Raw genomic sequence first — 25,533 nt, 5'->3', positions numbered from 1 at the left:
ACTCTTGAGAGTCCCATGGATTGCAAGAAGATCAAACCTCTCCATTCTTAAGGAAATCAGCCCTGAGTGCTCACTGGAAGGACAGATCCTGAAGCTGAGGCTCCAATACTTTGGCCACCTCATGAGAAGAGAAGACTCCCTGGAAAAGACCCTGATGTTGGGAAAGATGGAGGGCACAAGGAGAAGGGGACGACAGAGGACGAGATGGTTGGACAGTGTTCTCGAAGCTACCAGCATGAGTCTGACCAAACTGCGGGAGGCAGTGGAAGACAGGAGTGCCTGGTGTGCTCTGGTCCATGGGGTCACAAAGAGTCGGACACGACTAAACGCCTAAACAACAACAAACCTCCACTGCCTTGCCACACAAAATAATTACAGACGAAGCTCTTATCTAAGCCGTAAGACGGTAAAGGGTTGTAGATCTTGGATAACAGTTCTTTAAAAAAGAAAAAGAACCAACACACTCAGAAGACAGTCATAAAAGAACTGGGAGGTATTTTATTAAAATCCAACTAAAATTGTAACAAATCTGTACAATGCAAGAAAAAACAAAACAAATTAAATTAACTGACAACAACATTACAAAGGCAACTCTGTGAGGTTTAAAAAGGCACTTGACAAGCCAATTTGAACGTACCTATCGCTCTGTTTTAGAACCATGTCAGAAGGGAGCACCCGGTGCCTGCTGAGGTCTAGCGCACCATCTGGTCAGTACCAGGCAAAAACAGAGCAATGCATGCTGGGAGCCTGGTTCTTAAGAGAGCCAATGTTCTGTGAGGAAAGGGTCAATGGCTTAAATTTGGTCCCATTGGGAAATCAGCGCACTAAAAAACCCAGTTGAATGGCTATCGTGTGTGTGTGTGTGTTTGCCTGAATAGCCAAAGTCACTGGCTCCCAGCATATCTGAGGTCACCCTGGCAGAGCCCAGGGTGAAATCAGAAGCAGACGCAGTGCCGGTCACCTCTCCCACTTTTGCATGGAGGTTTGTTACGAAGCAGGGCTCTCCTAGAAGCGAAGTACCATGGGGGAAAAACACAGCACCTTGGATTGGCTCAGAGGCACCCCATGCTCAGCCAATTGCGTTTGGGGTGGACTGGAAAATTCTATGCAGGAGGTACTGGGAGGTAGAAGACCCCCAGCCTTGGAAGAATCTTAAACAAGGACCAGGAGGGTGAGGTTCCCAAGGCAGGGATCTTGTTGGAACACCATCAGGGGTGCATCTGCCGGTTCCAGACAGCCCACTTCAACCCTGGGGGGGGGGGGGGCAAGGAATCAGAGCACACACCCCTCACCTACAGAGGATGCAGGGACCACACCGCTCATTCGAGCCCCTCTGTCTCTGTGAACAAAGAACACAGCGCGTTAAAGGAGTCCGTCCTCAGCCTTCGCAGGTGCAGGTCTACTTGCCAAATGCTGCTTGCACTCTCCAGAGAAGTCATGCCATGATGCGCGTGCTCACTGCTGCCCCCTCCAGGATCCATGCAGCATGCACAAGAGTCCACCTGCCAGCTTCGGAACTCAGAAGCAAGAGGAAGGGGCCCGCGGGGCATGCAGGAGAATTGGCACAAACCCAGCGGGGAGCCACGACAGCTCTCTCCTTTCCTATCCTACTAATGCTCTTTGCAATGCCTTCTGGGAGCTGCCCGGGCTCCGGAGCCAAGCTTAGCGTCATCAGCAGGCGAACGGCTGGACAGACACACATGGATGGGAGCGGAGGCGGCACATTGGAGACACAGAGAGGAGGGGAGGCAGAATGCCAAACAGGAAGGGGTGTGAAGGAATCCAGGAGGGAGGGTAGGAGTGTGGACACAGGACCAAGCCACACAGTAGGGAGAAAGGTCCGGCCTTTCAACGTTGCTATTAATAACCTTGGTCGGCCTTGTCGCCTTTCGATTTCGGCTCCTGCCACCACGGGGACAAAAACCCTTCTTCGTAGTCACCCATGCCCTCGAACTCGGCATCCGATGGCAGAGCCGGATCCTTCGCTCTCTCCTCACCATCGCTCACCTCCGCCTGAGGGAGGAAAGGAGAAGATGTCACACAAAGCATAACAGCTTGAGAGGGCAGAGTGTGTGCTGCTTCCACAGAATGAGGAAACTGGGCGTAGAATCCCGTATCAAAAGATTACCAAGTTTCCAGTCCACATGACTGTCAAAAAGTCTTCAAATCACATGGATAATGCCTGATGTAATCTCAAGAAGCTGTGGCAATGTGGAGGTTGATTGGAACTGAGCTGACTCCTCTTAGTACAGTCGTACCTTGGATCCCAAATGCCTTGTGAGTTAAACGTTTTGGCTCCCGAATGCCGCAAACCTGGAAGTGAGTGTTCTGGTTTGCGAACGTTCTTTGGAACCTGAACGTCTGACGGGGCTTCTGATTGGCTGCAGGAGCTTCCTGCAGCCAATCAGAAGCCACGCCTTTGTTTCCGAACGTTTTGGAAGTCAAAAGGACTTCCGGAACGGATTCCGTTCGACTTCCGGGGTACCACTGTATAGGCGAGCGGTGTGATATATTTATAGCAAAACATTATCTACGAATCAAGGTTGCCAACCTTTTTCTTTCTTTTTTTAGAAAAAAGGTAGCGCTGTACCAAGCTATAATCAATTAGAAAACAAAACGATGTTCCTAGCATTTGCTGTATGTAAAGTAAGAACTCCATAAATCACCTAAGATTGTTTACAGATGTTTGTGAGATGAGCAAGACTCTCTCTGGATGCCAGGGCAGTGAAATCATGACTGCGTCTGTATTCTTTATGTTAATAGTGAACTCATTCTCCAAGTGCTGATACTCAGGTGGCCATCAAGCCTCAAGAGAGCTATCAGCTGCCTTTGGAAAACCCCCGTTAGAAGAAACATGGAGAATTTGTGTGTGAGATTACAGAAATATTGTAAAATTAATGAATGTTAGAATGATGTTGGATAAAAAGTTAAGTGGTTTTTAGCTATAACGCTATAAGGAATATGAAAAAATGGTAAAAATTTAATGTTATAATATTATAAGATTAAAGACTAGGATAAAAAAAGAGGTAAAGGATTTGCTGAACTAATAAATTGAATTGGAATACAAAAAGGGAGGTGTGAGGAGGTCTGGGAAACAAGCAAATGAAAAATAAGTGATAGAAAGATGGAATTGTTTTTTAACTATTTTTATTTTGTATTTTTCTTTTTTCGTTTTTTATTCTGTAAAATCTTAATAAATATATATATATATATTAAAAAAGAGAATTTGTGTGTGAGAGAGAAGAAGAGAAGGAGGAGAAAGGGAATAACTTAGAAAAGGCATGGCTGTCTTCCTGAACGGTACTTCACACTACGACATTCTGTTGCAGGCCACGTTAGTTCTATATGTATATTCCCATGTGTAAATAATATCTAACACCTTGGTAGATCTGATGGGACTATTGCCACAATAAATCTGCAAACTTTGCTGGTGCTGCAGGACTTGTTTTTGCTATGCCCTCTCCCGTTTTGGAACAAGATAATTGAATGCCTGCTTTTATTTCATATTTTATTTAACTGTAAAGTGCTGGGCTAGATTCTGCATGATTTTAAACCACATTAATTGTATTTTTTACAGACTGCCTGAATGAAGCTCATGGGTCCCTAGAGGTCTGCGAACCGTAGCTCGGGAACGCCTGGCCTATCACCTTCCTATCCCCACTGCTCTTCCTGTGGCGTAGGTTAGGTCAGTTGATCAGCGGTTCCTGCAGCTACCTTTTTGACCCAGCCTTTACCTGCCTCTCACCTCTGACAAGTAGGCGTGGCTTGGTCAAAACAGCCTGGAGGGTAAAATGGGGAGGCCCTGAGGTTGCCCATCCCTGGGTTCGCATTAGAGAGAGACCGTGTGTGTGTGTGTGTTTCTGGCCCCAAGCCACCCAGGAAGCCAGGATATGAGCTTGGGCATCTCTCATGAAGCATTCTGGCAGCCGCCATGTCATCCTGCCTCTGGCCTTGTGGCATCTCACCTCATCGTCTGGCTGGAGATACTGCCTGGCAAACTCCAACAGCTTCTTCTGCGCAGATGTCTGGTTGTGGTAGCGCAAGGCCTCCTGTGAAATGAGACAGAAGTCAGTCATTGGGAGGACGGTAGGGTAGGAAGGGAGGCCCACCAAGGAGATAAGCTCCATAGGCAGAGCACAAGATCTCAGGGCTGTGGGTTCGAGTCTGACTCTGGGGAAAAGATCCCTGCGCTGGAAGGGGTTCCCATCCAACTCTACAATTCTAAGTACGAAAACACTTTCCCAGCCGCTCTGTTAATTCAGCTCTGGGCACTGCAAATCTGAGCACAGAACCCCGGATCTTAGCTTTCATTTTAAAAGGAAGGAAGCTTCAAGACTGAATGGCTTGAAAGTCTGGAGCTGACAGCTGCTGAAATCTCCAAAGGGGCTTGCGAGGTTTCCAGTGGTCATGGGGCTGATCTTTGGCCCTCCCCGTGACAAGAGGAAGCAGGAAAAAAATGGGCTGAATGTGCGTAAGAATGCACAATGAGTTGCTCTGCACAATAGGTTGCACAATTTCTAATTTAATATAGAATCATCATTTTATTATTTATACCCTACCCATCTGGCTGGGTTGCCTCAACCACTCTGTATTTTTAACGCCAAGGGACAGCATTCTCTGGGATGTCGGAAACTTAATGTACCGTATTTTTCACTCTATAAGATGCACTTTCCCCCTCCTAAAAAGTAAGGGGAAATGTGTGCGTCTTATGGAGCGAATGCAGCTGGAGGCACTGCTTAGCGCTCCCTTTAAAGAGTCGCGTGGAGCGTGTGTGCGGCTCTTGGGGGCTTTACCCCGAGGAGGGAGAAGGGCAGCCCCTCAGTCCCTTCTCACTCCTCGGGGAAAAGCCCCCAAGAGCCACACACATGCTCCATGCACTCTTTAAAGGGAGCGCAGCTCTTGGGGGAGTCTTCTGCCTTAGCTGCGCGCAGCCTCTTCTAGGCAGGGGAAGCCTTTATCCCGCTGCCCGGGAGACGCTGCGCGCCGCTATCCCAGAAGCCAGGACAGCAAGAGGCTATCCCAGAAGCCAAATCCCTCTTGCTGTTCTGGCTTCTGGGATTCAGAATATTTTTTTTTTCTTGTTTTCCTCCTCCAAAAACTAGGTGCGTCTTATGGTCTGGTGCGTCTTATAGAGCGAAAAATACGGTACATTTGGTTTTGCTGCAATGTTGTTGTTTAGTCATTTAGTCGTGTCCAACTCTTCGTGACCCCATGGACCAGAGCACGCCAGGCACTCCTGTCTTCCACTGCCTCCCGCAGTTTGGTCAAATTCATGGTGGTAGCTTCAAGAACACTGTCCAACCATCTCGTCCTCTGTCGTCCCCTTCTCCTTGTGCCCTCCATCTTTCCCAACATCAGTGTCTTTTCCAGGGAGTCTTCTCTTCTCATGAGGTGGCCAAAGTATTGGAGCCTCAGCTTCAGGATCTGTCCTTCCAGTGAGCACTCAGGGCTGATTTCCGTAAGAATGGAGAGGTTTGATCTTCTTGCAGTCCATGGGACTCTCAAGAGTCTCCTCCAGCACCATAATTCAAAAGCATCAATTCTTTGCAGCAATAGGCTACTCCTTAAGCCAGCCCCCTAGTCACGCCCTTACCGGCCGTGGGTTGAAGTCGTCTTCCTCCAGGTGCCAGCGCTCCCGATAGAAGCGGTAATAGACCAGGTTCTGCTGCATGACCTCATCCCCAGGGTCAAAGAGCATATAGCTGGCCACACTCTGCACGGCATTCTTGATATCATTCACTGTGTAGAGGGAGAGAGACACACACACACGAAATTAGTGGGAGAAGCACTTCATTCACCCATTGTCTGTTGGCGAGAGCATGAACGCAGCTCCCACCTTCATATCAAGGATGACTGGTGGGCAGCATTTGGTGATTTTGCTATTTTATATTGTTTCGAATGGTTTGTTAGCCCCAGCTGGCCCTACCGATAGGTTACTCTGGGTGTTCTAATCCCGCCCCCGCCCCCGTCTCAGTCTATGACATCACCTAGATGCAACTGTGGATATATCCGCAACATATGTTTAAAGCACTATTATACCACTTTAACAACCAAAGCTTTCTGGGAACTGGGGTTTGTTAACGGTGCTGAGAGCTGTGAGGAGAACCTATTTCTATCGCAAGAACTACACTTCCCAGAGTTCCATGGATACAGGGATCGACTGTCAAACCACTCTAGGAATTGCAAAAACATCAGAGAGATTGGGATGCCACAATGAGTGGAGAAATAGGAAACTCTAATTCTCTTAAGATGTTAGGAATTTGATAAAGCTGGTAGACTATTTTATCTTCTGTTATGCAGGTGGCATTCTGCGGTTTGGGTGATTTTTCGTTTTTCCTTTAATTTTTTTTTTTTAAGTATACTGCTTGATTGCAGTAAAGCCTCTAAGCAGCTTACAAGAAAGATTATAATAATAAAAAGCCAGTTAATGCGACAGAAGAAATTCTCATGTACGCATTTAACGTGGGTGATTGTTTCTTGTTGTTTTTGTTTTGATGGAAAAATCACTTAAAAAAATAAAAGCCAGGTTTTAAAATATATTTTATAAAAAATATATTTAAAGAAAAGCTTAATTAACAGTTAAAAAACACTTGTCAACATCTAAGGCACAGTGAAGGTGTCAAGTGGCAGGGAGTTCCAAAGTGTAGATGCTGCCACACTGAAAAGATCAATTACTTACAAATGCAGAATGAGCATTTTGGTACTTGGAACAGTGCCAGTTCCGCAGACTGAAATGAATGGAGTGTGTGGGGCACAGGACAAGAAACCTCTGCCCTGGGATAGGGGCGAGGAGAAGAGGGAATGCTGGCCAGATCCTAAACTAGAGAATTCCACAACAATCTGCTAGTTACCCAACCAACCCTCCCCGAAGCAACATTCCTCCCCACCCTGAGGACTCACACTTGTAATACGCAAACTGAAGGTAGTGATACATCGTGGCCACAAACTTCTCCACAAAGTAGCCGCCTACATTTGGGATCAAGTCTGTTTCGCAGTCTACTTTGCACTGGAGGACATCGACAAAGTGATCTGGAGAGAGGGTGGGTACAGGAAGGAAGGAATCCACAAGGTTAAACATGTATATCAACTGATAGTTGCCAGGTAGCTAGGAAGCTTCAGAGATTTTATCACTTTTTGTAACTATTTATGGAATTGTCTTCTGCAGCTAACTTTTAATTTGCTCAACAGGCAAATGTATGCAGCTGTAACAGCCTCCCCACTTTTCCGGAAGCCCAGGTATACTTCCTCATACCTAACCCCACAGTTTCCACATTCCTTGGATATGTCTGGGTTTGGCTCCAACCCCAACCTCAGTTCAAAGGACTGAGCCAAGTTGAGACCTTGGACCAAGTCATAGTTTACCATGACAAGAATGAATGATCACACCTAAGTTTGTGGATGCCTGTAAAAGGTAAAGGACTCCTGGACAGTTAAGTCCAGTCAAAGGCGACTATGGGGTTGCAGTGCTCATCTCACTCTCAGGCCGAGGGAGATGGCATTTGTCCACAGAGCTTTCCAGGTCATGTGGCTGGCATGACTAAACAGCTTCTGGTGCAACAGAACACCATGACGGAAACCAGAGCGCATGGAAACGCCATTTACCTTCCCACCACAGCAGTACCTATTTATCTACTTGCACTGGTGTGCTTTCGAATTGCTAGGTTGGCAGGAGCTGGGACAGAGCAACGGGAGCTGACCCCGTCGTGGGGATTCAAACCGCCGACCTTCTGATCAGTAAGCCTAAGAGGCTCAGTGGTTTAGACCACAGCACCACACTGGATGCCACCAGAAACAACCATCAGGCTAATGAGAGCTCAGAATAGAACAAGGACAGACTGCCATGCCTACCTGAGTTGACCTTCCCTCAGTGGCCTTCCTTTGTTGTGATGGCAGCCATCACTGCCCTTACCTTTAATGTCTGCCCCTTCCCCGGTGCCCTCACCTGCAATGGCGGGGTAGAAATCCTTAAATTCACGGAGTTCGTAGCTGCCTTCACAGCCAGTCAAGCAGTTCTCATAGGCCTTGTAGTACTGAGACAGGGCGTGCTCCATGTCAGCAATGCTGCTCCGGAAATCTCCAGCGTTGTAAAGTTTCACAGCTCGCACAAAAACAGTCTGAAAACAGGGAGGAGGGAGACTGGCAGGTCAGGTTGAACAAAGAAGCCCACAGACCTGGAACTTAGCAAGGAATGACCATAAAAGGGTGAAGCCCCTTTGAGCCTTCTTTTTCTTCTCTTAATTTAAAATATGTTTAGGCTGTCATTTTAAGTCTGAAGGCCTTCCAAGGCGGACCACACAAGATAAAAACATACATATATATTATTATTCTTTATTCATTCACAAAGCATTTTCTGTGAGGTGTTTTGAAGGGATCTGCAGCGTACAGAACACAGCAAAGAGATAAACCAGTGGCAAACAAGAAAACAGCCAGCCAGCCCCCAATTATTGAAATTCGGTAACAAAACTAAAACCAACAACGGCCTAACAATGTAGCCTGTTTTAAAAATGCTGAGTTGGTTGTCCGTTTGTTTCTGGGCCCATTCAATGTGCTCACAGTGGTATTTTAGAGCCCTAAATGACGTAGACCCCAAATATCTGAATACCTTCTTCCTCACAGAGCCTCTCAGGTGTTAAGATCGACAGAGGAGGCTCTCTTGGTAGTTGGGGGTTGGCAACCCTGAGCCTCCTTTAAACATTTTTACCTCCACATGGAAATAACATGCAGAGAGGGTTCATGGTGCCTTCTAGATCCCGGATGTTCAATAGATTCTAACTTCTCAGAGTTAGTTTTCTGGGTTCCTCAAAAAGTAACATGACATTTAAGCACCTTATGTAGTGCATTCCCCAAATTCCCCTTATTAACTCGAGCTTACTTGGTCTGTGGTTACTTTTCAGAGTTTTAGAAAAAGACAGATTCTAGCCAAAGTAAGGACAGACACTGTAGATAGATAAGAACTTGACTTTGTATGCAACACAGTTTTTGACCAAACTGAATAAATGCACCCAAGTCCACTATCATATTAAGCTGGGAGAGGAATCCATTTATTGAATGAACTGTCATTCTCCAATATAAAATTGCCTTCCTTCTGCCACTTATGGGCGGAGGGAAAATGTTCTCTTGGTTCTCTACACATCCAACTCTATCCAGCTCCCTATTTTGTTCATTTTCCAGCCAGGTAAGCACTACAGATTGGGTCAGCCTTCTTTTTGGCCCACAGAGGCTTGCAGAAACCAGCAGGCCCACCCTCCATAACAATGGACACCTTTTGCCTGCCACAAAAACACTTAATTCTTTGCCCCTGTGTACATCCAAGCCCTTGAAGGCAGGGATGGGGAACTAAAGGCCTTCTGGATGTTGTTGGGACTCCAATTCCCATCAGCCTCAGCCAGCGTGGCCAATGGCCAGGGATGATAGCAGCTGGAGTCCAGGAGACTTTCAGAGCTCTCCTATAAGGCTTCCGACTGTGGTCCCGCTCCAGGAAATAAGCTCCCTCTTTTCCCAGCCACCCCCGAAAACCTCCCTTGCTCCATTCACCTCAAAGGGCTGTGCTTCCAAGTCTATGAGGTACTCGTCCACATCGACCATAGTTTTGTAATAGTTCATGTACTTTTGGGTCATCTCGTGCTTGGGGTTCTTCTGCAGGAACGTATGAGCGGCCGACACGGCTTTTTCAATCTTATTTGCCTAGGGAAAACAAGGGAAAGTAGTTCAAGCAGAGGGTTTCATGCTTTCCAGACCCAGGGCCCTAACCTGCATTTGGTGGGTCCACTTCCAAATTTATTTTACCATATATGGCAATGCTGCTGTTTAATTTGGCTATTTCCGCATATATTTGGCTATTTCTGCATTCTGCCATTCTTCTACTGTTGGCAATTGTTGTTGTTTCCAGTTCGACAACAGGGCGATGAAACATTCCAAAAAGAATGGGAAAAATTTATGTTATACATAGGATAAGGGGAAATAGTGAAATCAGTAGAATGGAAATAAATCTCATAATGGGAAATTAAAAGAAACTTTATTGGATGTTAAAAGACAATATGAATTAAAATGTAAAATACAATCAAGGTAACTAATTGTATCTGTAAATGAATATAGACAAACAACAAGACGTGTATATACAGAAATATTTATTTGTATATAGACACTGTATGGATAAAGTTGAAAGAAGAAGAACAATATACAAAATCGATAAAGACAATGCGAAAAACTTAGAGACGACATAAAAAAGCCAGAAGAAGGAAGGAGGGAAGTCAGCTCTTAGGAGTAAATGTAAATGTAAAGTAAGGTGTATATGTATAATATGTAATCATAAAATCAATAAAGATTATTTTTAAAAAGAAAATGCTGCTGTTGCAATCAGGATTAGATCAGGTCGTCATTCAGCGAGAAGACATATGGTTTAAGGCCCTCCAGATGTTATTGGACTCCAGCGCCCATCAGCCCCTGCTGGCATGACCTATGCAATGGCAATTGCGGTTCTTAAGACTAGGGACTGGAACAAAGTTTTCACTAAATATTACGCAGTTTGCACCCTCTTTGAAACAAGCGCAGACTGCAAGGGATTGTGTGTGCACTTGTGGGATTGCATTGCCCCAGATCCTTATTTTTCTGAAATTTACCTAAATGTTTTCGAAACAATTGGTCCCGTTTCTATTTTTTCCATACAAAATATTGTTGCTAGCTTCAGAACACAACTAATCTCCATTCCTTTCTGAAGGGGAGGTCGGGCTGTTGTTGGTCTAGAAGCAAATAGAATCGAACAGAATCCGCTCTGGAAGTCCATTTGACTTCTGAAACGTTCGGAAAACAAAGTGCAGCTTCTGATTGGCTGCAGGAAGCTCCCTGCAGGCAACTGGAAGCCGCAAAAGCCCCATCAGACATTTGGCTTCCAAAAGAACGTCCGAAAACCGGAACACTCACTTGCGGGTTTGCGGCATTCGGGAGCCAGGACATTCGACTCCCAAGGTGTTCGGGAGCTGAGGTAGGCCTGTACCAAGCAATGGCTTGGTTTGCATCTTACGGCCTAGAAATGGGCTCTTTCCTTCTTGGGCAGGGGAAGAGGGGAAAAAGGAAGAAAGAATGTTATGCTCTTCATGAAATACTAATGGAGTGTGATCACATAGCAGAGCCATTATCTGGAACGAAAGTGTCCCCTCTGAGATCATGCAGGCGAATAAAAGGACGGTGAAACCTGAGACACAACATAAAAAAATAAGTTATAGAAAAAGAGATAATGGCTTGCATACCTATGTGCTCAGAGGAAAGCAATCCCTACAAACTGGGAGTTTTAAAAAGCAGACTTCCACACCCATTAAACTAAAAGCCCCTGAGTCAGCAGCACAGAACTGCCAGGCTGCCATCCTGTGCCAACACTTGAAGTTGAAAAACACATTTGCCACCAACAGTTGCATTCTCTCTCTCTCTCTCTCTCTCTCTCTCTCTCTCTCTCTCATCTGAAAAGTTCCACAAAGTTCATGCCTGCTGTTCTCATCAGGGTGTCAAATGCCAGGATGGTGACGTGGGAAGGAAGGCTCATCACTGGGAGCATCTCATCTGTTCCAGAGGGAAGAAAGGAGCTACTGTATTCAGGGTGTGGGAGAGTACAGGGACAACCTACTATCTCTGCTGGTTTTCTTGGATTCTCCTCCAGGCCATTTGGTGGCACCGGGAAGAGACATGTGAGACAAAACCTTTTTCTTTTCTTTTGCCCTCACCTGTCTAAAACAGCCCTCTCTTTAGCCAATTCTGCCCTCGCATTTATTTTTTTTAAAATGTATCTCTGCAAATTTTCCGGGGCAAGTTTTTTTTTTTTGAGAAAAAGTTTCTAATGAGGTCTGGAAACTGGGTTGTTGTTTTTTTTTAAAGTAAAGTATTAAAAACCGAAGTTATTTCCAATAGTAGTAAACCTGACTTTACAAAGGCCATATATGACCTGGTTTTTAAAAGTCCTACAGTGGTGCCCCGCAAGACGAATGCCTCGCAAGGCGAATGCCTCGCAAGACGAAAGAGTTTTCCGTTTTTTGAGTCATTCCGCAAGACGAATTTCCCTATGGGCTTGCTTCGCAAGACGAAATGTCTTGCGAGTTTGTTTCCTTTTTCTTAAAGCCACTAAGCCGTTAATAGCCGCTAAGCTGTTAATAGCCACTAAGCCGCTAATAGCCGTGCTTCGCAAAATGAAAAAACTGCAAGACGAAGAAACTCGCGGAACAGATTAATTTCGTCTTGTGAGGCACCACTGTATTTGCGCCTGCATGGACTTCTTGACAATACAGCCGTACCTTGGTTTTCAAATACAGTATTTTTTGCTCTATAAGACTCACTTTTTCCCTCCTAAAAAGTAAGGGGAAATGTGTGTGCGTCTTATGGAGCGAATGCAGGCTGCGCAGCTATCCCAGAAACCAGAACAGCAAGAGGGATTGCTGCTTTCACTGCGCAGCGATCGCTCTTGCTGTTCTGGCTTCTGAGATTCAGAATATTTTTTTTCTTGTTTTCCTCCTCCAAAAACTAGGTGCGTCTTGTGGTCTAGTGTGTCTTATAGAGCGAAAAATACGGTACCTTAGTTCTCGAACGTTTTGGCTCCTGAACGCTGCAAATCCGGAAGTGACTGTTCTGGTTTGTGAACTATTTTTGGAAGCCGAACGTCCTACGGGGCTTCCGATCAGCTGCGGGAGCTTCCTGCAGCCAATCAGAAGCCGTGCTTTGGTTTCTGAACATTTTGGAAGTTGAACGGACTTCCGGAATGGATTCTGTTTGACTTCCAAGGTACGACTGTACTGGCAATGAGGCCGGGAATACAATGGAGAAGGGGCCCCATCCACAATACCCTGCCCTTCCAACAGACCTCTTTCAACATTTCCTCGCCATGGGGCGTCTGAATACACTTTGTGGGTGGACAGCAGAAGGGGCTTAATTTGAATCAGAAGGGTCGTAGGTGAGAGGCAGGGCATCAGCTATGCATGCAGGAGGTCTTACCTTGGGATGCCAGAAACGGAACCCAGGATGCAAATCTCTATCCCTGAGCTACAGTCCTTCCCAAAGGTCAGCAGCAAAGAGGCGAGAGCAGTGCTAGAAACTCAGATATATAAGCTAATTGCCAAATGGGACCTTAAACCTAGGTTGCGTTCCTTCGGTTCCTTCGAAGGAATTGAAAAGACTGTTTATGTGCACTACTACAGTGGCAAGGATGCTGTTTTCCCAGAGTTGGAAAGATGACAAGATGCCTACGAAGGTGGACTGGAAGATGAAATTAATGGACTATGCAGAGGTGGCAAGACTGAATGGGAAAATCAGAAATCGGGAGGATCAAAACTTCAGCAGAGAATGGGACAAATATAGATTGTATTTAAAAGAACACTGTAAACACTTTAACTCTTTGGCAGGCTTTAAATAACCCTTGCAATGTTACAAAGACTTTGGACACAATGGGAGACTGCAATTAGGATGAATTTATAATATGCTGTTAACGAAGGTATTGAAAGAACCCACGGAATGGAGGGGGGAAGTCCTAAGATTCGGAATAATCTTGTTTTAATTTTAATATCTGCAAGAATTTCAGTTGTGTGAATGAATTTGTAAAACCAAATAAAAAATATTTAAAAAAATAAATAAACTTAGGTTGCGGTCGCCACAGCAGAATGCCTAGGTACCTTTTTTGCATTGTGATGATGATAATGATGATTTTCTATACCACTTTATATTTTAAAGAAAAAATATCTCAAAGCAGTTTACAACACATTAAAACCTCAAATAAAACAATCCAGAATAAAACAATTTCAAGCTTCAAAGAAAAAAATAATTCAGAGCCTCCTCCTTTTGCTTACCCCATATTTATTCACCTACTTACTTTATATAGCTGCCCCATAGCAGAACTACTCTAGGAAGCCAGTGTGGTGTAGTGGTTAGCGTGTCAGACCAGAACCTAGGAGATCCGGGTTCAAATCCCCACTTCAGTCATGAAGCTCACTGGGTGACCTTGGGCCAGTCACTGCCTCTTAGCTTCTTAACCTACCTCACAGGGTTGTTGTATGGATTAACTGAGGGGGGGGGGGTTGAACCGTGTACTCCTTGGAGAAAAAGGTGGTATATAAATGCATTAAAGGTGGGATATAAATGCATTAAATAAGCCCTTCCGCTTACTTGCTTAAGAGAGCTCGAGAGACCAGCTAGATGGAGACGTCAGTTGCCAACCTGGCATCCATAGATCTATAGATTTCCATGGGGTCGCAACTGGACCTGCGGCAGTCACTAATTTCTAAGACTAGGCAAGAGACACACAATCCAACACCAACCCACCCTGTGTGTGTTTTCCAGCAGGTGTTGGAGAACCTGGAAAGGAGAGACAGTGCGGAAAACCCCCCAGCAACCCACAATGAGGCCTACTGCGCTCCTGAAACCAGTCCACCACATCTCCAGGCTCCTCTAGACCATGGGTAGGCAAACTAAGGCCCAGGGGCTGGATCTGGCCCAATCGCCTTCTAAATCCGGCCCATGGACGGTTGGGGAATCAGCGTGTTTTTACATGAGTAGAATGTGTGCTTTTATTTAAATGCACCTCTGGGTTATTTATTTGTGGGGCATAGGAATTCATTCATTCCCCCCCCCCAAATATAGTCTGGCCCCCCACAAGGTCTGAAAGAGAGTGGATCGGCCCCCTGCTGAAAAAGTTTGCTGACCCCTGCTCTAGATCATGTGATGTACATTGCAGAGCACACCCCCAGGCCCAAAAGTGCACCAAAATCTGGCATCTTCCCAAAAGTCTAGCCGCTTTCCCAGCATGATTTTGGTACACGGACAAAGGGTTAAACAGCCTGGAAACTCCAGCCAAGGAACAACAAGTCCGGGGAAGATCAGAAGTGAATCTGCTCATCTCTCGGCAACTGTGTCCACCTCATCCAGGAGTCTGAAAGCTGTGGGACGTGGCATCTGAAATGCCTCTGGTCCAGCAAAGCCAGGGGAGGCTACCTCATTGGTGAAGGAGATTTGCGGGGTGGGGGGAGAAGGAGAAGGGGAGGAGAGACCAGAAGCTGCTGGCAAAAGGCGCTGCTTTGCTCATCTAACGCTCCTCCTGGAGGCCCAGATTTAAAGAGGCAGGCTGTCTGGATTAAGCTACTTAAAAGGGAAAGGGTCCTGGGAGTGCGGGGAGAAGGAAAAAGAGGCAAAGCAAAGGAGGAAGTGAAGAGTTTCCTCACTGGCAATGTAGCACCTTTCAGGTTTGGAAAGGCAGGGATGGGGAATAAGATGCACGCAGCGCACTGTTCAACAGTTCACAAAAATCCCAGCACGGAAAGCACATAGGAATGAGCACAAACTCCTCATCTGCAGATTGTCACGTCCGAGGCTGTTGCGAAGCCTCCCATGGAAGGCTGTCAGGGGAGGTGACTGTTTCACACTAATACCAAGTGACGGGGGCTTTGAACGGGATACATGTGAAACTTGAACGAAGGATGACTTGGGAGTGCTGAGAGCAGTGGGGCTGGTTAGGGGGGGGGGGAGGCTTGCTTGAGGCAGGTCTGTCTCCCGCTCTTGATTTGCTCAAAGGGCCCCAAGCAAAGGAATGTCTTCAGAGGGAAACAGCACACATCTCGAACTTCCATATTAGAAATACTGTACAGCGGTACCTTGGTTCTCGAACTTAATCTGTTCCAGGAGTCTGTTTGACTCCTGAAATGGTTCGAAAACCAAGGCGCGGCTTCTGACTGGCTGCAGGAGCTTCCTGCATTCAAGTGGAAGTTGGAGGTTTGGCTTCCGAAAAACGTTTGCAAACCAGAACACCTACTTCTGGGTTTGCAGTGTTCGGGAGCTGATATGCTCAACCACTAAGCCGTTCGGGAACCAAGATACCACTGTACTGTGAGCCTGTACTGTTACATTGTAACACATAATGATCATTCATTTGGCAGTGTGTGTACACGTGTTGAGGAATCATAGCCTGCGAAGACCATGAAGTGTGGTGCTCTGGGAGGGGAATCTACATGAAACTAATCACACAAGTGCGTTTTTCATTCAGGGGATAGGAACTGGCTATGGTTCCTTTACACAGTAACCTTTCCACACGTAGGATTCAGTATCACTGCAGAGCAGAAAGCACCTTCCCTGAAAGCTGGATAGGTCAGTTGGTTGGAGTGTGTGAAGGAAGGCCATAATACGAGAAGCAACCCATAGATAAGGTCCCCTGATGTGCATTGAAGGGGCCAGCAGAAGTAACACGCCTTGGATGTTTTCTACTGGTGACTCTGATCCCCAGATCTGAAGAAGCTATGGAAACATTAGCTGAGAAAGAGGCTCCGGTGCAAACCTAGGGGGTGAACAGGAGCTTATTTTGCTCTTAGAAATATTGAAGGGGTTCTGGGAACACAAGAGTACCGAGAAGGACCTTAGATCCTCTGTGGTGGCATCTTTTAATTAAATGCACAGTCTCCAGAGGAAGAGATGTGAAAGCCCAACTCTGGAAAGAACTCCCTTTGTCCAGAAACTTTTTCTGCCTAATATCTGATGGTTGGGAACTCTCTGTAGCCAACAGGGAAAGAAAAGCGCATTGTTTCATCTCAGGACTATTCCAATCAGTTCTTCTTTCCTGTATTTCAGGGGTAAGATCTGCCCACTGAAAACAGATGTCCTGCCTCTGCTTTTACTAAAACACACCGGAGAGTCAACCACCTCTGGGGACCATCAATACTTCTTACAACGCTTACAACAGGGGTCAGCAAACTTTTTCAGCAGGGGGCCGGTCCACTGTCCCTTAGACCTTGTGGGGGGCCGGACTATGTTTTGAAAAAATAAAATAAAATGAATGAATTCCTATGCTGCACAAATAACCCAGAGATGCATCTTAAATAAAAGGACACATTCTACTCATGTAAAAACATGATGATCCCCGGACCGTCCGTGGGCCGATTTAGAAGGCAATTGGGTCAGAACCGGCCCCTAGTTTGCCTACCCATGGCTTACAATATTTAGATCTTAAAATTGTATGGCTGGAAGGGGTCTTGGGGATCATCTAGTGAGTCCAACCCTTTGCAATGCAGGAATATACGGCTGTCCCATAGTGGAGGATCGAACCTGCAACCATGGCATTATCAGCCCTGTGCCCAAACCAACTGAGCTACCCAGACTGTCTACCATATGCTTTGAATATTATTTTTGTATGTCGCTTAGATGTTGTTTAGAAGTGATTTTAATTAACTAATATTTTGATTGAAACGCAATTAATTGACATGGTTTCCAAGGGAGCCTCGAGACGTCCCCCTGCGCGCGCTCCCCATTTGCTCACCTTGAAGAGCGCGTAGTGCAGGTACTGGTAAGGGGTGCGGCGCTGGAAGTCGCGCAGGGTGTCTGCGGGCGGGTAGCTGAGCTGGAAGGCGGGCAGGCTGCGCTTGCACCTCCGCAGGCACGAGGCGCGCTGCAGGACGAGCCCGAAAAGCTCCATCTCCCGGCGCCACTCATCCGCCGCGCCCCCGGCCGGCTCTCCAAACTCCGCGCCGGGCCGTGCGCCCTCGCCGAGCGCAGCGGCGGCGGCGGCGCCTTCCGCGTCTTCTCCATGCGCCGGGGCGCCCTGGACGCCCTCTGCAGGCTCTCCAAAAACGGCACCCTCTCCAAACTTCTCGCTGGCGGCGCACTCCTTGTGGCAGTGCGCCTCGCTGTCCCGGAGCAGGCGATGGAGGCGCAGGCTCGCCTCCAGGTAGCGGACGCTCTCCCGCCAGTTCTCGGCCTCGTACTGCTCCAGCGCGTAAGCGTAGGCGCTCTGCAGAGGCATCAGCTCGGCTTCGGGGAAGCCGCGGAAGCTGTACTTCTCATACTGCGCGCCGCCTTCAGGCGCCGCCGTGGCCAGGAGCACGAAAGCCAGCAGGAGCCCCCGGCTTCGCCGCTCCATGCCGCCCAAGCAGCCGGCGGCTCGGTGCTCGAGAGCTGCTGCCCAGCCGCTTGGAGGCCCATCGGGAGTCTCCGGGAAGCAGGGGGAAGGAAGGAAGGCGGCGCGGGACAGCCCAGGCGGATTCCGCAGGGTCTTAGCGCGGCCCGGGATAAGTTGGGGGCTCCGCCCACCAGTTTCTTCCTCTGACTCCGTGAGTAGGGCTGGAGTTCTGGAAAAAGTGAGGCCGATCAACACTATACAGTCCCGGGCCCTGAACTGAGGCATCCCAGAAGCTACCGAGTTGACGTTGCTTGCTGTGGGAGAGACCAAGGTTCTTTTCTCCCAAGACCTATGTTGCTGCTGGCATCATTCATCACGGATCGATAGATCATATTTGTACCCCAATCCATTCAGAACAATGTGTGTGAATGAAAAAAAAATGCAATGCAAAGTTACATCACAGCCTAACACAACAAGCAAGCTGAAAACAGCCAGGGAAAAGCAGGTCAACAGCAATGTTGTCAACCCAAAGCCTAAAGGAAGAGGCTTACAAACAGATAAAGAACTATATGACTTTTAGAAGACATCTGTAGGAAGCCCTGTATAGGGAAGTTTTTCATGTTTGATGTTTTATTGTGTTTTTATGTTTTGCTGGAAGCTGCCCAAAGTGGCTGGTGAAATCCAGTCAGATGGGCGACACACACACACACACACACACACACACACATGGTAGCAGCTCTGTGAGGGGAAAACTACAGTTCCCAGGGTTCTTTGGGGGAGTCGGGCACACTGAATGCACTTTAAATGTATGGTGTGGATCTGCCCTGGGATTGGTGGGGCAGTGCCCCTTTTTGCACAATGCACCAGCCTTCACTGCACCCCATAGGCAAGCCAGGCGCTTCCAAACTGTGGCTGTTTTGCAGGTGGGATTCAATCGCAAATCCAGGCTGCACCATTAAACTGGACCTAGTGCTCTACTGCACCACAGACACAGCAACTAATAAAAGCAGAATGATAATAATAATTTATTTATACCCCTCTGGGCAGTATACCACTCTAGGTGGCTTCCAACAAAATATTAAAAATACATTAATATACATCTGCAACTAATGCACTGTGATTGAGCCATGATGTGTTGCAGAACATATCTGCCCCCAAACACCAGTCTGGATATACCTCAAGCAGTCCAGTTGATGACTATCGCTTGCATATTTATTTTATTTCTAAAAAAGTATTACCATGGTGCATAACAGCCTGTAGAGAGCTTCCTGGAGAGAAAGAGCACCTTCATTTGGGGCTCATTAGAAAATTGGTTCAAAAGAAAACTGCTGTGTAAGGGGACATGGGTGGTGCTGTGGGTTAAACCACAGAGCCTTGGATTTGCTGATCAGAAGGTCGTCAGTTTGAAACCCCGTGACGGGGTGAGCTCCCGTTGCTCGGCCCCTGCTCCTGCCAACCTAGCAGTTCGAAAGCACGTCAAAGTGCAAGTAGATAAATAGGTACCAATCTGGCGGGGAAGGTAAATGGTGTTTCCGTGCTCTGCTCTGGTTCGCCAGAAGCGGCTTAGTCATGCTGGCCACATGATCCGGAAGCTGTACGTCGGCTCCCTTGGCCAGTAAAGCGAGATGAGCGCCGCAACCCCAGAGTCGGTCACGACTGGACCTAACGGTCAGTGGCCCCTTTACCTTTACCTTAAGAGGCAAGTGGTCACTCCAGCACTAGGACCTGAAGGAAATAGGATTCTTCTTGCCAGGAGCTTTTTGTGCATTAGAAATCGTCTCCTTTGCTGTTTTTCAGACATATTTCCTGCTTTTAAAGTTTTTACAAACTGTAGGCTGTTGTTCCAGCTCAGTGGATGGGGTTGTAAAAACTTGTTTGCGAGCTCAAAAAGCTGCTGCCATATTCAAGATGGACAGCTCCACAAACAACTGCTTGGCGGGGGGATGGGGAAGTTTGGACAAATTCTAACAAAGGTTTGAGTTTTGGGTCAGGGTATCTAGTGTGGTGACCACGATGTCTGACCATTGGCTCTCCTGACTGGGGCTTATGACAGAGTTGGCATCCCAACAATATTGGCACCACATTGTGTTTTTAATATTCTGTTGGGAGCCGCCCAGGGTGGCTGGGGAAACCCTGTTGGATTTACTAACAAACCCAGCCAGATGGGCAGGGTATAAAATAACAACAACAACAACCACAACCCTCTGAAAGACACATACACTGGCTTGCTGCCTCCAGAGAAGTCTGTGAATTGCATCTTCTTTGCTTTCTGCAGCAGCCATCCAAATATGTGGCTGTAGCGTTGCCTTGATCTCGCTTTTTAATAGTTTCTGGATGGAAAAAAAATGTCAGTTTGAAAAATGCACTGATCCTAAAGTCCAGGAAAGAGATGGACGACGTCCTCTGCTGTACTCTTAATAGGAACTTGAAAACTAGGTCAGAGAGTTTGTATTGTCTGAGGGCAAAGCGTGGTTGCAGTTCCTGGCATGATGTACAGAGCTCCCATCTGTCCCTTATTTTAAGGTATGGTAGGCAGCACAGGGTTTTTTTAGCCCCTTCCTGCTTGAAAGCCACAGCCCGGTGGAGCGTATTTCAATAGTCTCTTATTCTTTCCCATTTACTATCTGGCAGGCAGAATACAAAACAGCTTTCCTTGCAAACACTGCCGCCTCCTGCAGAAATCCTGCATTAAATTGCTTTTATCAAGCCCTTCCATTATAGAGGGTTTAAAATCACCCCGACTTCTCTGACTGCCTTTGCTGCAGACGCAGGTCACAGCACTCTTGAGTGCTTACAACATAGGCATCCCAGTTCTACGCAGGTTTACTGAGAAGTAAGTCCCAATGACTTGTTTTTGTTTTTTTATAATATTTTAATTAATCTGTTGTGAAATTACATCGATCAAGTCCAACAAAACCTGTAGATTGTCGCGTGTTACATCAATCACATGTAAAGATTTGAGTGGGGAGACCATATATCCTAATGACACCACAGCCTCCTCTGTGTCTTATTCCCAGAAGGAAACACGAATCCTAGGTAAGCCGCAGGAACCCCTGGCATCTCTCACCGTGTGCAATCGTGCAATGAATTTTATTTAAATAAATAGTGTGGATCTGCCCTCTCTCCGACACACACACACTTTCTCCATCTTACTGCCACTGTGGAAAATGACTTGACAGCCTTTCTCATTGATTAGGCAGGCATTCCCTTCATGTGCTGGCCTCTTCTCATTCAGGCTGCAGTCCTCAGAAAGTCTTGACTTGGCAGTTGGAAAGGAGCTGGGTGGAGCGGAAGGGCTGTGGAAGTTGCCCTCTGGGTTGAATAATGAACCGCGCCACAGGGAGCGGGTGAAGAAGTGTGTCTGGGACCCGTTCAGCACCCACAAGCCACCCCAAAGATGACCAAGAGTCTGTGCATGAGCTGAGTCTGAGCCCCTCTCACCACCATGCCTCCTGCAGCCCATAAACAGCATCTGAGCCATGGCACCCACTTCCTGTTGTACACATTTACCATTGAATTCAGTGAGGTTCAGTTCTGAGTAGACAGGTATAGGATTATATACCTGAAGGAGCATCTCCACCCATATTGTTTAGCCCAGACACTGAGGTCCAGCTCCAAGGGCCTTCTGGTGGTTCCCTCACTGCGAGAAGCGAAGTTACAGGGAGCCAGGCAGAGGGGCTTCTCGGTAGTGGCGCCCGCCCTGTGGAACGCCCTCCCATCAGATGTCAAGGAAATAAACAACTACCTGACTTTTAGGAGACATCTGAAGGCAGCCTTGTACAGGGAAGTTTTTAATGTTTGATGTTTTATCATGTTTTTAATATTCTGTTGGGACCCGCCCAGAGTGGCTGGGATGGCCTGGCCAGATGGGCGGGGTATAAGTAATTAGTATTATTATTTTGTTCCTGTTTTCCAGATACAGTTCCTAATTTCTGGCACTGGTACCTCATAAATCACTGCCCACATCTTGCCTTTGTGGAAGGTTTTGGTGGTTGCCTTTTCCATTATATTTGTCAAGGAGCACTTCCTGTGCCTGCAATTATCATTTCTGATAGTCAAACCCCTCCTTAAGTTTCTAGATGGGGTAGCTTAGTTGGTAAGACTCTTCATCTCAGAGTTGCAGGTTCGAGCCCCACGTTGGGCAAAAGATTCTTGCATTTCAGGGGGTTGGACTAGATGACCCTCGCGGTCCCTTCCAACTCGATGGTTCTATGAGTCTCTCAGGGGGAGGGCTGATGTGTCTTGGCTTGAGCCCACCTAGAAGCAAAGAGTGGGCTTATCTGTGGAAGGCTGCACAAAGACCCTTATGGGATGCCAACGGAACACAGACAAAAATGGTTGTGGTTTTGTGTAGGTGGAGTTGAATTTTGTGGGAAACTGAGGATCAAGTCATGAAGCAAACAGAGTGAACTTGGGCAACTGGTCAGATTGGGTTTTCCCTCTTCTCATCTCATATACAGAGGAGTACCTAGGCTCCCCTGCATCCTTGGCAAGGAGATGTATTAGTGCCCCCCCCCACAGGAAAATACCAGTGGTATTTGACTCCTACTAAGCTGGCAAAAATGTATAGCACAAGTACAAATGTCTGTTGGAAATGTAAAGAAAAAGAAGGTACTTTTTATCATATGTGGTGGACTTGTAAGGTGGTAAAAGCTTTTTGGGAAACGATATACAATGAAATGAAAAAAAAGTCTAAAATAACCTTTGTTAAAAAAACCCAGAAGCTTTCTTATTAGGAATTACAGGTACCGATATCCCAAAGGACCAGAAAAAGAATTTTAATGTATGGAACAACAGCTGTTTAGATGCTACTAGCCCAGAGATGGAAAGAAGACAAAGTCCCTACCAGAGAAGAATGGCAAACCAAGCTGATGGACCATGATAAAATGGCAAAGCTGACTAGAAAACTCAGGAATCAAGAGGATAAAAACTTTACAAAAGAATGGGGGAAATGTATAAGCTATTTAAAAGACCACTGTAAACAGATGGAAACATTGGCAGGATTTTGATTTCACTTGTAGTGTAACAATTACCATGGAAAATATAGATTCATATAATAGTTACAGTTTGGAAGAAGATGCAGTTTTAAATTATTAAAACGGGACTCCAGGGAGGGGGGAAGTCCTGAGATTCAGAAGAATCTCTATATACGGTTATATTTTTGATTTTTTTATCATTTTGTATTGTAAAATCAAATAAAAATGATTTCAAAAAAGAAAAAAGAAAAGGACAAAGTTCAATAACCACCAATGACTCTTAAACTGGGCGTTTAACAGCACCATCCTATAAATGTCTAGTCTAGCCCTCCAGGACTTCTGACTGGGACATTACCAATTTGCTCCGCTGGTTCCGCCCTCATTCCCCAGTTTGTGGAATCGCGAGTCACTCAGGCAGAGATAGCAGTGGCACAGCTTTATTGGCATAGACACGCAAGAGGAACTGGTTTGGACATTTACAAAACACTCAAAACTTATTTAGAATCTGCCGCGCTGCCTCTTCCTTCTCCACCTAGATTGGCCTGGGAAACGGGTCACTTAGGCCTCTCCTTCCAAGTCCTCGGAGCTTCGCCGTCCAAAGTCCATCCAGCTGGGGTAATGAGCCTCTGGGTCCTGCACTCTGCCAGCAAATTCTGCAGGTGGGGAAGAGACACGGTGCAATTAACTTGAAGGCAGGCGGTGGATTGGCAAAATCTACCCTCAATCTCAGTCCTGCCAGCCCACTCTCTGCAGATCATCAAGAGCTGATGGGGTCTACTGGAGTTTTCCTCCTAGGGCTAATAGCAGCTTCAGGGCAAGGGATTTACATCAAGACCCTGGCAGAGGGGGAGATGGCTGGGGGGGGGGGGAGCCCTCCCTGTCTCTGCCTCCATATCCCCAGTTCTGACTGCCCACCCTCTGCTTCCATTTAAAAACAAAGCGAGTTAGTCACATTCAGTCCATTAATATAATGTAACGTTTTCTCTCTCGCAATTTGGAGGCAATTCCACTACCAATGGAGACCACAAAGTACTTCTTTGGCATCCCGAGTTTCCAAAAGTTAGAGGTTTTAAATTGTGCTCTCAGAGCAGTATGGAAACACTTGAAAACCACCCAGACAGTTTAAAGATTGAAGCCAGGGAGTGGTTTGCCTGTGACTCTCCAGATCTTTTTGGGAGTATGGTTCCCATCATCTCCCCATGTTGACTGAGGCTGATGGGAGTCCAAACAGCAGAGGACCACAGGTCTGTCACTCCTGGTCCAATCAGTAAGGAGGCAGGTTTACATTCAGATTGGAGTGTCCCCACTTGGCTCACTTCAAATCTGCCTTCCCTGTCCAGGGTTGAGGACTGGGGGGAAAATGGCAGTGCAAATTTGAAGCAGAAGCTCGCTGCTGATTGCACGGTACTGATTGGCAGCACCCTCTAAACCGAGAAACCTCTTCCTTCATCCTGTAGCGGGTTTTGCATTTAACACTTTAAGCCCCTCCCCCTTAAAACTAATGCTGGGTGAGTGAATGCATGAATATTCATAACATACTTGCATGTATTAAATACCATGCATGTGGGGAGGAGCAAGACAGAGGGCTGAGCAAATATTTTATTTAATGCTTCGCCTGTCGTTTCATTTGCACGGCCAGCTTGGCGGAGGGAGATGCACACCTGTTAGTTCTCTTCACACTTTGGGAGTGCCTCTCTCGCTCTGAAGGAGCCCAGCCTTCCACTAAGATCATCTGGAAAGGCCTTACTGAGAATGCAAGATGCACGTGTGTGTAGTTTCTCCTACCTGTACGGAGGTAAGGCAGGAACTGGGCGACCAAATCCTTCTGGTCCTCAGACAGATGTCCTGGCCACTCCCTGCGGATGGGACCGCCACTGCTGCTCCTCTGCATCCTCTCCTGTTGTGGTCCAGCCTTGGCTTGCCTGCTTAGCCTGCCACCCCCCTGATAGGATGTGGACACAGATCTTAAGAGGCTTGTGGCTATGAAGGTGGTCAGCAGCAGGCTGGTAAGTACCTTGGTGTGCATGCCTGGAACTTGGAAGATAGTAAGAGGAGGACTTTAGGGGGGGCGTTGCCGAGCATCAAATAAATTACGGAGCTGATTAAGTTCTATTGCATAGCCTGGATTGCTGTTTACCTACCTTTCGTTAACCTAATGTACACATTCACGCCATCCTGCATTTGCTAGTCTTTAAAGTCTAAACTAGTGGTTCCCAATTGGTGGTCTGAGGACCCACCAGTTGTAGCGCCGGCCAACCAGATGCCTGCAAGCAATTCAGGAGTGCAGCAGCGCTCTCTCTACTAGGCAGCCCCAGGAACTGGTGTTAAGAGGCACTGCCTTCAATACCGGAGACAGCACACCTCTGCCATGATTCTAGTAGCCATTAGAATCATAGAATTGTTGGAAGGGACCCCAAGAGTTATTTAGTCCAAGCCCCTGCAATGAAGGAATCTCAACTAAAGCATCCATGGCAGATGACCATCCAACCTCTGCTTAAACACCTCCAAGGAAGGAGAGTTCACAACCTTCTGATGGAGACGGTTCCATCGTCAAACAGCTCTTATTTGCCTTATTTCCATGTAGTTCCTCCAACCCCTTTTTAAAGCCACGTTGATGGCCATCAGAACAGATCTCCCAGTTTCAGTCTGCACTCTGTGGAAGCATGCCCTTTTGCCTGTCCTGAATCTTTTAGATCTAGCATCTAAAAA

The 25,533-nt window shown here is 46.8% G+C and overlaps 2 protein-coding genes across 2 annotated transcripts; both read right to left on the bottom strand.

Annotated features, from left to right (window-relative positions):
- Nucleotides 1-478: 478 nt before the first annotated feature.
- P3H4 (prolyl 3-hydroxylase family member 4 (inactive)) lies at nt 479-17,981 on the bottom strand. Its single transcript, XM_028702644.2, has 8 exons — nt 17,270-17,981; nt 9,535-9,684; nt 7,943-8,114; nt 6,901-7,029; nt 5,594-5,739; nt 3,966-4,049; nt 1,869-2,013; nt 479-1,339 (listed from the first exon to the last, which is right to left on the bottom strand). Exons 1-8 carry the CDS (start codon nt 17,867-17,869, stop codon nt 1,320-1,322), a joined length of 1,446 nt encoding a protein of 481 aa, XP_028558477.2. The 5' UTR covers nt 17,870-17,981; the 3' UTR covers nt 479-1,319.
- A 5,318-nt stretch (nt 17,982-23,299) lies between these two features.
- On the bottom strand, nt 23,300-25,201 carry LOC114581926 (uncharacterized). Its single transcript, XM_028702645.2, has 2 exons — nt 24,610-25,201; nt 23,300-23,477 (listed from the first exon to the last, which is right to left on the bottom strand). Exons 1-2 carry the CDS (start codon nt 24,848-24,850, stop codon nt 23,383-23,385), a joined length of 336 nt encoding a protein of 111 aa, XP_028558478.2. The 5' UTR covers nt 24,851-25,201; the 3' UTR covers nt 23,300-23,382.
- Nucleotides 25,202-25,533: the final 332 nt, after the last annotated feature.

This window comes from Podarcis muralis, chromosome 13 (genome assembly GCF_964188315.1).
Source record: "Podarcis muralis chromosome 13, rPodMur119.hap1.1, whole genome shotgun sequence".
In the NCBI taxonomy this organism is placed as follows: Eukaryota; Metazoa; Chordata; class Lepidosauria; order Squamata; family Lacertidae; genus Podarcis; species Podarcis muralis.
This window is presented reverse-complemented; position numbering and strand designations above follow the sequence as displayed.

What these genes read in the sequence shown, in the direction of transcription:
- P3H4 (XM_028702644.2), bottom strand. Translation starts at nt 17,869, where the DNA reads ATGGAGCGGCGAAGCCGGGGGCTCCTGCTGGCTTTCGTGCTCCTGGCC. An exon ending in TCAGTTTGCGTATTACAAGT is followed by an intron (nt 5,740 to 6,900) that starts GTGAGTCCTCAG and finishes CCCTCTACACAG; the next exon opens with TGAATGATATCAAGAATGCC. An exon ending in AGGCGACAAGGCCGACCAAG is followed by an intron (nt 1,340 to 1,868) that starts GTTATTAATAGC and finishes CTTTGTTCACAG; the next exon opens with AGACAGAGGGGCTCGAATGA.
- LOC114581926 (XM_028702645.2), bottom strand. Translation starts at nt 24,850, where the DNA reads ATGCACACCAAGGTACTTACCAGCCTGCTGCTGACCACCTTCATAGCC. An exon ending in CCTGCCTTACCTCCGTACAG is followed by an intron (nt 23,478 to 24,609) that starts GTAGGAGAAACT and finishes CCCCACCTGCAG; the next exon opens with AATTTGCTGGCAGAGTGCAG.